Source organism: Dipteris shenzhenensis, chromosome 28 (assembly GCF_047967505.1).
Source record: "Dipteris shenzhenensis isolate YYH24624 ecotype China chromosome 28, Dip_SZ_1.0, whole genome shotgun sequence".
Classification (NCBI taxonomy): domain Eukaryota; kingdom Viridiplantae; phylum Streptophyta; class Polypodiopsida; order Gleicheniales; family Dipteridaceae; genus Dipteris; species Dipteris shenzhenensis.
In genome coordinates, this window is record NC_141623.1 from 26904199 (window position 1) to 26917982 (window position 13784).

The 13784-nt window shown below is 41.5% G+C and overlaps 1 protein-coding gene across 1 annotated transcript; it reads right to left on the reverse strand.

Annotated features, from left to right (window-relative positions):
• Positions 1-8766: 8766 nt before the first annotated feature.
• LOC147883391 (uncharacterized) lies at positions 8767-12831 on the reverse strand. The gene has a single exon (XM_087400038.1). The coding sequence runs from the start codon at positions 10987-10989 to the stop codon at positions 9826-9828; it is 1164 nt and encodes a 387-aa protein (XP_087256164.1). The 5' UTR covers positions 10990-12831; the 3' UTR covers positions 8767-9825.
• Positions 12832-13784: the final 953 nt, after the last annotated feature.

The window sequence follows — 13784 nt, forward strand, 5'->3', positions numbered from 1 at the left end:
CTCCAAGTGTTTCTATTGAGATCCAACTCTAACCTCTACTCAAATCTAGAGCATATTCCCTATCTAATTCATATTTTTGCACGTCGCAAACCCTGGATCCTTTTTGCTACCATCCCCCATGGGGGGCTCCTATGACCCAAAGGCTGGCTCATGTTGATAGGTTTGTTCGGCATGATGTCCACAATCGATGTGCTACACTTCTGCCTATTTTGATCATAATTAATCCCATCCTCTGCAGTGGTATAGCGATCGTCCGTCCTTGGTAAGACTACATCAGTTGAATCTGCTTTCCATTTTTGCTTCCATGATGCTTTCAACTATCTGGAATGCGCAACACGGAAGGAAAAGAAGAAAAAGCATATGTATGCTTTTTAACAAAGAAAAAAATCCTTCTCGATTGTTATGTAATAAAGCAAAAAGTTCGCACCCCTATACGTGTATCAAATCAATGTCTACTATTGAGACACATTGCACAACTAGAGATCATAAAATGACCCGGGTGCTAACCATAAAAACAATATCACTCAATGAATGCAACAAGTTGCAAATCTACCGAGTAATGAAACTCATCCATATAGTTTGCAAAGAGTGGTAACAGTGTTCACCAAAACCCGAGGTTTTATGTCAAGTGAATTGTTAAATAATTAAAAAAACCTTAAATTTTTGGGAGAGAATTTGAATTTGTAATTTTGTGGTCATTTTAAAAAAACCTTGTAAATTTTGAAGTTGAAGGTTTTTGTATTGGTTACCAAAAATGTTTTTGGCTGCCTACTCATCCTAATGACTAGTATCTCGATTCTCAATTTGCTTAGATTTCAGTTTTTAAATCTCTTTCAGGTAGAGAATGTCAACGAGCATTCATGCTCCCTTGAAGAATTCTTATCTAAAGACATTTTCGTATCGATTGGACCGTGGCGAAGGGTCTATCCCATCATGCAATGCAGCTTGTGCAAGCTGACCAAGGAGGGTGCCGAAAGCGCACGCAACCAAATTGCTAATGATTCATTTATCCATCACCGCACATGAGCAGATGCAAATTCTGTTGAGAACCCACGTATCACGATGCATCAGAGAGCTAATTTTTCAACAAGACGGGTCGGTCGCTTTTCCTACAGGTTGCTGGCAGTGGGCACGCGCCCGCAATTTTTAGTATTCATGCGCATTACTCTCATCTCCAAAGGGCCCCTTCTCATCCAAATCTTATCACCAGTCATCAGTCAATCAGTGGACAGTGATCACCACAACCAGGCCTCGCTTCATGAGTCGCGGGTCAAGTGGCATGTTTGATTCCTTTACGCAACAAAACAGAAGAGAACAAACGGAAAAGGGCTGCCGCGATCCTGGAGATGATGGCTGGGCCGAGCCGAACTCTTCCAAAGACTTGTTATTTGCTCCGGGCCCCGGCTGGGCCGAACTCTTCCAAAGAATTGTTTTATTTGCTCAACAGTTTTAGATCAATGATTTTCAGATAGCTTTGTGTGCGTGGAACGGTGGAAGCCTGCTCTCATTGGAGTCCGAAAGGACCCTGCCGCCCTGGGCCGCCAATTGGAGTATAGCATCTAGCTCAAGGCCGCCAGTGGGAGTATAGCATCTAGGGAGTAACTGCATTGAAATCCGAAGTTTCGGCTCGATTTTCTTAGGTTGAGTGCCACTGTCCACATTTTTAAAGCTCCTGTCTATATGTAGCATTGTAGCCTCAGGCTCGCCGTTCTTTGCTCTTTCAGTAACTTAAGCCAACTGCAGCTATTCAATCTGACCAGCTTGTTCCCAACGTATGTCCTCAGTCCTGAGTGAGATAACTCTACTTGCTTCGCTGACTCGATCAAGCGAGGTGGGAACGTCTAATCTACGGCCTTTGGTAGGAGGTTTCAAGGCGGGCAGAACGGAAGTAAGGTTGCTCGTCGATCGATTTTCGCCGTGTGTCTCTACGATGGAATGAATAACTTGCGCATTGCCGATTTTTGATAAGATCACCTGGCGGCTGGATCATTAACCAAAAAATTTAAAGAGTACACTTGAATAGAACATTATCTCTGGAGTCTGAGCTGCTGTACGCTTTTATTTAAGGAGGAACAAGTCAAGAGCTTAAGAAGGTGTGAGAAGCAATAGAGCCAAACTTGGTGCACAGTGGACAGGTCTGTCAAAGTCTTCAATCATCTTCAAAGTTCACTATATTCTCAAATCACATCTGCTTAGAGAGTCGAGCGCAAATGTTTGAAGTATAGTGTATAACACAGTTATCGCAAGTTCGCAACCTCGTTTCAGTAATTTACAACCAGGTTCTGTTTAAAAACTAGATTGGGGTAAAGCAGCTTTTCAGTCATGGCCCCAGCTCCAAATTGAACCTGAATCCTCACAATTATAGCTTTGTCCAACAATTACTCAATCAGCTAATGGCAAGAAACAAAACATGCAATTATCTCCCTCCTTATAGAATTCGGAGGAGAATGAATAAAAAAGTATGCTTTTGGGTCAATTTTGCAAGGAGCGTTTTAGTCTTTAGATCAATCTAACATCAAGGGCCTGAAATTGTACATGTGGCTTAAGGAGAGCTCACAAAAGTTTTGCTTTTTTTTAAAACATGTTTCAAATCATTGGATCTTTATGAAGATCAATGCTTATAATCATGACACATAGCTTAACAAGAGCTTAGAAAAGGAAAACTGCCTTCTAGGCTACCTAAAATTGTACATGTGGCTTAAGGAGAGCTTACAAAAGTTTTTCTTTTTTTAAAAACATGTTTCAAACCCTTGGATCTTCATTAAGATGCCTATAATCATGACGCATGGCTTAACGAGGGCTTAGAAAATAAAAACTTCCTTCTAGGCTACCTACCATAACTAGAAATTCGGAGGTTTTTATGACTTCCCAAAGAAACACACACTAACAAGGTGGCAAACCTCAATGGCCCTCTTTTGCCTAGGGAAAATTGGTTCATCTAGTATGGCCTACGTTGTTGCTCTTGTTCTTAAGCTGAGTAGTAAGGCCTACACTAATGCTCTTGTTCTTAAGCTACTAATCTTGTGCAAAACCCAGAGATCGCTCGCACATGATAAGGCACTGCCATGGGAAAGTGACTTCCTATGCCATTCCACTATCTCATAAAGATCTTCGTTCATGTTCTTCTCCAGCTTCACGCACTCGTGACTCTAGCCACTTTTCGGTTTGAAGAATCATTAGTATTTTATGAAGAAAGTGACTAAGAACGACATAGCTTGACACATTGTGAGCGAACAGGCTACCGATATCTTGGAATTATGTTGTTTGATAACACAAAGTTTTGGTAGGAATTGCTTCTCTCAAAAAAAGCCTTCCCTATCTAGTAGCTGGAAATGACTTGCTCCAACAGCGAGCCATTTCTATGGCACTCGCAGACATGTTTGTAACCATTTCCAGTTGGCAATACGTCACTTAAACTTAGAACCCAGAGATACAGGGTAGTAATTTGGCAACATAAATTGCCTGGGTAGAGCAATCGAGGATGTTGTATATCTAATGAAGGGGTGCCAAAAACCTTAAGCTTCTCTAGAAAGAATGCAGTCCGTAGAATTTTGCACCAGCTATGCCAATCTTTTCCATTTGCTAAAAGAAGGCCATGGCCCACCAATCTATGAAAAGCCTTGGAGAGGAAGTGAGGGTTCTCAAAATGCTTCACATCGATGGTTGTCGGCAACCTTGACAATGCCAAAATTATTCAATCTACAATCAGAGAACGAAATGATCAATTGGAATCATTTATAATCAAGCATCGTTAAGCTATCCGAAATCAAGATTTAAGGCTCTAAAAGAGTGAGGAGAAACGGAAGAGCATCAGCATCAGGGATGTTTTTATCAAAGCTGTACTTATATATTAATATAAAATCCTTGCGAAAGTTTATCAAGGTAGTTTTTTTAGTTTCAAATATCAATAGAACATATTACAACTTTATATACATTCTTTTGAATTTTGAAGAAAAAGTTGTAAATCCTGGTGAAACTTTAAATTTTTTCCCATAAAAGTTTCAAATCTTGGTGAATGTTTCAATCCTTTATTTTTATTAGGGCATACAAACTTTCGACTCCAATATAAAAGTTTTTCTTCTTAACGAAACTAAGAGGAAAAAATCATCCATGATCAGCATCTAATCTATGAGAAACATTACATACTTGAGACTAGAGCTCGAAAAAGACCTTGTCATGGAGGGGGAACATGTGGGGTATAAGGAGGTGGTGCTAATAGAGGGAGGGAATGTCAGAGAGGACGAGGGACTTGAGGCGTTTGAGGCAAGTTAAGGAGTCGATGAGCGGATTGTACGGGAGGATAGAAAAACCTTGGAGGAGGAGGGAGTGACGGAGGAAGGAAGGGAGCCAAAGGTAGAATTGGAGGGAGGAAAGAAGGTAGAAGTGGAGGGAGGAAAGAAGCCAAGACAAGGGGAGGAGGAGCAAAGCTAGTAGGAGGATGCCATAGCCATAGCCATACCTAACTCCATCGCCATAGCCAAGCTCCCCTATCTTCATCTTCTTCACATTATCTACATCAAGTCTAAGAGGCTAATTAAAATAGATCGTTTAGGCCTGCGATAATACAAAATCAAGATGAGCCATAGAGGAGAAAAATATAGAAAGGAAAAAATCTAACAAGAAGACAAGGTCATTTTGGACCTACCTAACAGCTTATATCCCTAAATCCTAAACGGCCTAATTACTACACAACACTGACCTTTCAATCAAACCTCTAAACTAACTATTAAACTACACTATCCCCTCACTAATAAAGGTCAGCTTGACTTTTCCTTCACAATTTCAAACTTCTATACTGATTAGAAAAAACTAATCAATAATTGCATAAGACTCTTTGCAGGGCCAAAAACTAACAAAAGCCTTCCTCTAGCTAGGCATTGCTATAGAATGTTTAAGACTTTAAGGGGGTGCACAGTAAAATTGATTGTTGCCCTTTTGATTCTTTTTCCCTACTCTTGAATGGTGGCACACCTGGAGCTTACAAGTCTCCACTCTGTAGGTAGGCTCTGCTAATAAAATGGTTTCACAAGGGTCCAAGGTTTCAAAGGGGAACATGGTAGAATGCAATATTTCTCTTTTGATATTGTTGTCCCTACTCTTAAATATTGATCACCTAGTCTTGAAGTGTATAATATTTGAGAAACCAACTGTTAATCTACAAAACATTGTACCAAAGATACACTGATGCATATGAAGATGACAAGACTAAGTTGTTGTTAATGACTAAGACACTTTTGTTAATTTGAAAGCAGATCTTTCTTGCTCATTGGCAAACACACACACACACACGCATGTGTGTGTGTGTGTGTAGTGCAAGCCTTTACATTATCCCATGCTTGTATGTGTGGATGGAATTGTGCAACGCTCATGGAACGCATGAAAACCAACCCATGTACATGTGTATGTGTGTGCCATACACACTTGTGCATGTGTGTGCATGTGTGTGCATGTGTGTGCATGTGTGTGTGTTTGGGGGGGGGGGGGGGGAGAGAGAGAGAGAGAGGGGGGGGGGTGGGGGGAGGGAGACAAAGTATGTCAAATTGTCTACCTTCAAGGATACTTTTCAATTCATGATGTCCCTTACTAATGTTGGTAGTTTTATGCAAGCTACGTGAGATGAATCTTGTATTTGTCTCTCGGTCATGATCTCTAAGCTCATCACTAAGTTCTAGGTGAAGGAAATCATGTCTATGTATCTATTTTTCATCATACATTTTATGTAGGTTTCATTTGAGGATACGCATTGCTTGTTTGCAATTTGGAATTACATGTGGAGGTTATATTTATGCAACACAGTATCTCATAAAGATTGCTATTTAATTGATTTAGATTAAGAAAAATATAGAGTGTCTTAGTCCTAACTAGTACTAAATTTTTTTAATGAGTTAAAAGCATCTATCTATGATGAAATTCCAATACAATTCCATATTTTGAGTAATATAGAACTTTACATCATAAATGCATATGAAGAGTTAGTGCTTTACATAGAGGTTCCAATTTGAATGAAAGGCTAATTAAATATTCTAAGCATAATAAAGTAAAATCTTACAAGTGGGAATTTGCACTTAAGAAGTTTGAGCTTTTTTATAACTGCAAAAAAGTGGTCCTTTTCGTTAGTGATGCTCATGAACCCTCTATCTAAAAGACATTTATTTTTACTTATTTATGTTTCTATCTATTACAAATCTTCCCAAGGTTAAAACATCCCTAAATTACTTTCTTAAAACTATTTTGATCATTCTTTTTTAGACTCTGTATCAAGAAGCCATGTATTGCTATCTACATGACTAATTACTCCTTCAATTTTATAATGAAATTAAGTAGAAACCTTTCAAATATTTTGTATGTCCACAAAGCACTTTGGATGTAAGATCCTACAAACATGTCATGAAATACATTTCATGGAAAATATCTTCATTTCCTTTGTAATTCTACAAATTAAACACCTTGCTTTCGTCATCTATGAGCTCATAGGTAATCATGGAATATATTTATCTTTAGTAAAATTGTAAAGTATGGCTTCTTAGAAGGACTAATGGGAGCACAATACTATTGAATTAATCATCCATTCCATTTCTAAATTAGTGAGCATAGAAACCTTACACATGCACATGTGTATCTCTATGCATGCATGTGGTGACACAAGTGTGTGTGCGTGCACAAACACACACACATGCACACATGCACATGGATGCATGTAGACATCCATGCAAACATGCACACATTCATGCATGTGTGTACACAACCACGCATACATAGGTGTACATTAAGGAGACATGCAAATTTGTGGGCGTGTGTGTGTGTGTGTGTGTGCACGTGCACCCTCATGCACTTGTGTGCACATATACATCTACACACATGTGTGCATTCATGTGTGCTTACATGTGCATGTATGCATGTGTGTGTATGGTGTGTACGTGCATGCATGCACGTGTGTGTGTGTGTGTGTGTGCACGTGTGCATGCACGGATGAATGGGTGCGTATGTCTGTGCATGCACATTCACATGCAAGGTTACGAGCGTGCTCACCAAGCATGGAAGAACTAGTATTTTTTCTACATTACGCTAAATCATGTAACTCATTTCAATACTTGACATAAAGAAGCAATTTCCAACTTCTTTCCAAAAATCAACAACTTCGAATTGAACGAGGTCTAGACCAATTTATCTGGAGAGAGAGAGAGAGAGAGAGAGAGAGAGAATGATATATGGCATACATCCCATTCTTTCTTGAGAATCATTTCAAAAGTGGGAACTTGACATTGCATGGGACCCTTCAAAGAGTCACTTATCACACAAGTAAAGATATGCAAGTTGTGATTATAGGTCTTTATAAAGAAAATGTACATAAAGATATTCAATAAAAAACCTTATAAAAGATAAATCAGTGGGTGCTCACAAAGGATCTAAAAATTTTGAGGGTGTTTTGTCAATATAGAATGAATGACAATAATTATTGGCTAGCTTTACTTGCCAAATTGAATAGGTGCTAGTTTTTAGAAGTGCAATCCCCAAACCACCAAGTGTGTTTTTTTCCCAAACTACCCTCACATGTATGTAAGATAGAATCTACTAGATTTTGCATTGTCTTGCTAATAACATTATATACTATGTTAAAGCACAAATCTTTTGCATAAGCAATTGATCTCAATGGCTATCTCCAAAAAAATTACAATTAAGAAGGCTTTAAGGACCTATCTCATATGTATATGAGATGCTATTACATTCTACGTTATGCCAAAGTACAAAGTCTATAGTACACATAATTGATTTCAATGTCTTAAAGTCAATGCACATAGAACATAGTGAAGAAAAATGTGGCATTGGTTGCTGCTCATTTTGTTGACACGTGAAAATAAGAAGGGCACATAGAGATGCCCTTGGTTCTCATTTTAGCACCCCTGACTTTTGCGGTGTCAATCATGGCACCGATGCACCATTGCTTGGTGACTGACAATAGCCAACCAACTATAGGTGTAGCGAGCCACTAGAGGTGTAGATTTTGCAAAATCATGTACAGGTGAAAAAGCAGAGAGCAGTAGTCAGTCATCACCCTCCCTTTCATTTGAAGACTCAATCACCTCACATCAGCAAGCTAATGATTCGCATTTAGGGCACCCCTACTATGTCCCCCAAAATATACCGTGTGCAATGTGTCTAAAAGAAACCAAATTTCATTTAAGATTATCCAAAACATCCCATTATCGTGCTGCAGTGGAGACTATTCACATTGTTTATGGAATTATAGACAGGCAAGGGTTATATGGACCTCTTCTTGAGGAGTTTTTTTCATGCATGGCATAATGTTTTACTGCCTTGAGCTTATTCCTGCAAATTTTACTCATAATTAATGAAAGTCCATTTTTGCATTAAAAAAAAAAGATTATCTAGAAACCAAATGTTTGAAGTACAAAGTATTAAACTTAGTAACAATACACATGAATGAATGCATATAAACATTTTCCAAAAACCACACATCTGAAGTATATATGGTTTTGAGTTACAAATGATACACATGCATGAATGCATGTAGACAACCCACCTACATTCTACTTTTACAAAGTGGCTTACTTGCACCAATTGTTCAAAATGAGGTAAGCTAATAATGATTTCTTAAACCAAGCATTGTAAATGAGGAAAGCTAATAATGATTCCTTAAACCAAGCATTGAAAAAGATGTGCGAAGTTAAGCTTTTGGGTACATTGTATATCCTTCATGCAAAGTCAAACAAAGTTTATGTAGAAGCTCCATACATGTGGGTGGTATTTAATGCATTGTCATGCCAAACAACTCCCCTTTATGGAGATAAGATAGCAAAACAATATCCTTGAAGGTACAAGTAAATGCTAAGAATTAGATTCAAAACTTACTCAAATGCAACTAGGAAGACAAAATGTAATCACTATACTCCATTTCGTGGTCCTTGGCAAGCCTCGTCACTGGTCAGAAACAACAGGCACCGCGCTTATTTTTACATCTATGGAAAATGAAATCTGCCACCCTTTACGATGTCAAACTGTGGTTTTTCCTGTTCGGACAAATTAGAATCTAGACGTTCGATTATTTTGTTGGACTTTTGAAAACGATGAAGGATCATTTGATGCAGATCATCCCGCTGTGCTTATCGATCTAAAGGAACGAGCTGGCACCATCGCAACAAATGTTTTGCAAAACGTACGACGCAGGATTTTTCACCTTCGCATGAGAACTTTTCAGTAGCGTCTAGTAGAGGAGCACAACACATTCATGCAACTGACCTTGTCTCCGTTACATCATCCTCGATACAAAGTAGAGCTACATACGTTACACCATATATTATATAAGATTCCAAAAAAGACTTCTGAGAACTGAAAATTTGTTTTGTCGTGGAGAGCTGGAGATCCTCAGCTCCTGCACGATGCACGATGATGCTACGGCTAATCGCCTCTGAGAACTGGTCTTGTAAGCGACAATCCCATAGACACCTTTGATTCAAACATTAGAAGGACAACGTCCTTTGGAAGTAGGTTCATTAATCCGGCCCGCGAGTGAAAGCCCAGACAACCTTCTTGCCGTCGCTTGGCCTCCATGCTAAATCACAGCACCGAACTTAAAGCAGGCAAACGCCAGCTTCTCAGCAACCTTCAGCATTCTGCTAAGATATTGTCTCCATGTTAACGTTCAATGTTGAAGATTTCAATGGCAGAGAAGTGACTGCACTAATAGCCGCGCGTCAACTATTTGACGTTCTCTTCTGCTAATTCTAATATACATATGCATTATGCTAACATATACTTGCTACTTTGCTGAAACTATCTTACGAGAGGAAGGCCTAAAAGTATTCTTCAGTTCGCAAAAGCATAACATCGGTTGTTGGTCGTCTCAAAGCTTCTCGGCTGTGCTCCATCCACAACTCGTTGCAATTCATTGGCGGGCGAAGAGTCGATGAGTGGTGCAGTGCCAAAAGAAAGTACGTTGCTATGAGGAAAAAGATCGGAATTATAGTAGTAGTAATCCGGCCTCCAGTTGAATGTCATCTGATCCGAATCAACCCATAATCCATAGCTGGTCTCATAGAGGCTTGGGATCATTCCCTCCATCAAACTATTCGATGCGGCTGAATGAATAGGGCTGCAAACTTCAGAAGGTGCAGCGGAGAAAACATTCTCATGGAAAAATAAGGCCCCCGGCGAGACAGGAATTGTAGCAAAAGCATGTGAACTGAATAGAATACCCTCAGGGCTACAGACTTCCGACGATGGTGCGGATGGCTGATCTTCAGACTTTGGGAACAGGGGACTTGAATTATGGTCTTTCTGGAGAGAAAGCTCAGCTCCTAGGCGCATATCCCATGACTCAGGAAAGGGGGAGACTGGAGGTTGTCGAGCTTCCCTATCTTCGGTAACATAAGAGCCTACAGATTTTTCAACCGGCTCATCATCTGCGGCAATGAGTTGCATCGAGGATTCTTGACGCTTGCGAGACATTCCAGCAATAACTTGTCCAAGTTCACCCATTTCACTGGTGTCTATCTCTTTCCTCTCCATTATTGGCTGATCCCCAATGACCTTTGTTTTTGCATTGAGCACCTTCAGCTGAGTTGCTACATACAGAGAATGCAAGCTTGCTCTTACACTCTTATCTAAAACTCCAGATGGATGGGGTGCATTTCTTTCGGGTTCCGAATATGCAAAGTTAGTTCGAGCCTTGCTGCCGCGAATGGATAGGGCAGCACGGTCGTACGCAATAGCGGCTTCCATGGCAGTGTCGAAAGTGCCTAGCCAGTGTCGCTCCTTCGTGCTAGGATCTCGGATTTCAGCAGCGTAGCGACCCCAGGGCCGCATTCGGACGCCAAGAAACCTCCCCGGGTCTTTATTTCGCTTGACTCTCTTACCAGTGGATTTGCGTCCACGGGGAGGCGGGGGGGAGCTAGAATCTGGGGAAACGTTTACAGGGTGAGAGCTGGAAGAGCTATGGAGGGAAGAGGAAGAGGAAGTATGGGGACCCATGATTGCCGGAGGGATGGGGAGTGGAGGGATGGAGTGCGGGTAACCAGCAGAAGAATGATGGCCAGGGAAGGAAGCAGGGTGGCAAATGGATGAGTGGGGTTGTGAGAGTGATATGAGAGCGATAGAGCAGTGAGTGGGGAAACTATGGAGGGCTGCAGGACAACAAGGAGGTACACAGGCTTCCCTTTCGGCTACAGGGCTGTGAGATGAGAAAAGCTATGGAGGGGAAGCTGATAAAAGCTACGGAGAGCAGAGGTGGTCTCCCAGGAGGGGAGGGAGAGGGGGAGACAGAGAGCTCACAGACTAAGGAATACAAATGGTCAGGAAGCACTGAGCAGTATATGAGGAGAGAATGAGAGCTAATGAGGAGAGAGCAATGGCTCTGAGCGGCACAAGCAAAATCAGAAACTCGAGAAACTGAACTAATGAGAAGACAATGAGAGCTTATGAGGAGACAATGAGAGGTAATGAGGAGAAAGCAATGGCTAATGGGAAGAAGTAAGCAATGGCTAGGGATTACATGAGCACCAGCAAAATCAGAAGCTCGCAGGAGCATTAAGCACTGAGCCGTGTGAGAGACTGAGAGCTAATAAGGGAAGAGCAATGGCTCTCTCAGAAGTTATATGACCACAGGCAAGATCAGGATTCAGAAGCTCAGAGCTAGTGGCCTCAAAAGACAAAAGGCCCTCAAAACGATACAACGCCTGTATATCAGAGGTCAATTTGGCACAGTAAATACTGATCAGACTCTGTGAGTCTGTTTCCTCTCTCTCTCTCTCTCTCACACACACACACAGACACACACACACACAAACATAATTTGATACTGATCAGTAAGCCAAATCTACAGCTACACACACAATTTTTGACACTGGATTCAGTAAAGCAGACGACCTAATCTACAGCTACACACACAATTTTTGACACTGATCAGAAAAGCAGACGAGCTAATCTACAGCTGCACACACGATTGGATTCTGATCAGTAGAGAAAACGAGCTAATCTTCAGCTATCACACACACTTTGACACTGATTAGTACAGCAGACACAATTTGACACTGATCGGTAGAGCAGACAAGCTATTGTTTAGCTACGTGCACACAATTTTGATCAGTAGAGCAGACAAGCTAAAATACAGCTTCTCTCTCTTTCTCAAGCCTCTCTGATCAGCAGTGGAGACAGTCTCGCTGCCCATCCATCATCAACCTCCCCTCTATCTCTCATCACCGCCCTCCCCTGCCTCTCTTCTCCTTTTGTCGCATGCTCTCTTCCTCTGGAAATTTCAGTCCTATTCCACCATCATCTGCCCTTGACACGTCCTTTCTCCTGTGCAGCAGATCATGACTACCCCCTGTGGTTTATAATTTTGAGCGGCTTCTCTTCTTTATCCAGGCATTGCTCTGCTGGACGTTGGGTAGACCCTCGTCGGCACTGATCAAGAATACCCAACTGGTTATCAGTTCTCGATGAACGTTTTTCTTGGTCTCTCCGGCCAGACCGGATAACAGGAGCTCCCCCTAAGAATGATAGGTTGTAATGAGTGTGGTGAAAGCTTGACTAGGCGGCTTTGAGTTGTCTGTCTCTTTCTCTCTCTCATTTCAATCTCTCACAAGAAAAAACTCACACGCACACATGTCAGCGTTACAGGATACACTCGCCGCCTTCTCTATCTCTCTAAGAGCCCTCTCTTCTCTCTCTCTCTCTCTCGTGCGCACACACACATGAGCGCACTTGGGCTAGAACATCCTGCGCGCGCGCTCTCTCTCTCTCCTAGAACACTACAGGCTAGGCTGCAACCTGCTCTCTCTCTCTCTCTATCTATCTATCTTCTAAAACACTATAGGCTAGCTCTCTCTCTCTCCCCCCACACCCCCCCCTCTCTCTCTCGTTCTAGCTCTCCAGACAAAACCTGTGGCAACTCTGCAACAGGCGACTCTTTGGCGTCGAGTCTGACAGTCAGTGGTTTGACAACTCAGGCTGAGTTCCTCCCTAATAAAGCGGCTCGCAAGTATTATAGGCTCTAGGCGACTGTAGAGGCTCGAAAGGGCGGGTAATAAGCAGGGGGATGGGAGGTGGTGGTGTATGGATGGATAGGTAGGAAGCTATGGCGGCAGAATTTAGACACAAGAGAAGGGGGGCGTATATGGCGTGGAGCTAATGAATCCCAGTGTCAGAATTTCAGCAGTAGATTGGGCCTTCTTGTTTCACGTGCCCCTGCCTAGTGCTCTTTACACCACAGGCCTATTCACACACGTTCTTTTCAGTCTTACATTTAAGCCCTTCTTTTGGGCTCTTTAAAGCCCCTCCCTTGCAACTTGTAAGGCCCCTCCCAACCCCTTTTGCCACTTGGAGCTCAGCCCTCCCTCCTCTCCTCTTACACAGGTCCGTCTTAAGTACTTCCCAATGATAGGATACACTTCTTTGTGTGTGTGGGTGGGAGGGGATAGAATGAAGTTGTGTGTTATTGCATGCCTGCGTGTGAGTGTACATGTGTGTGCGTGCACGGATGTGCATGTGCGTGTGTCTGCGCACACGCACGCACGCACACATACGGGTTTGTGCATGTGAGAGTGTTCAAAAGAATATTTTTCTCATCAAAATCACAAAACTTGGGGTTTTCAAAAGCTTCAAGCTCTTTCCTAAGAATTTGCAGATTTTAAAGCTAAAATATAGTTCGATTGACTAAAATTTTGTAGAGTTTACAAAGCTGAGAAAAAAAAAATATAAGTGAAAATAAAAATGTGGCAATTTCATTGTATTAAGTATGTGGTTTTCATGTAAACAATTGTGTGTGT

Excerpts from the sequence above, each read along its gene's own strand:
- LOC147883391 (XM_087400038.1), bottom strand. The coding sequence starts at position 10,989 with ATGGGTCCCCATACTTCCTCTTCCTCTTCCCTCCATAGCTCTTCCAGC.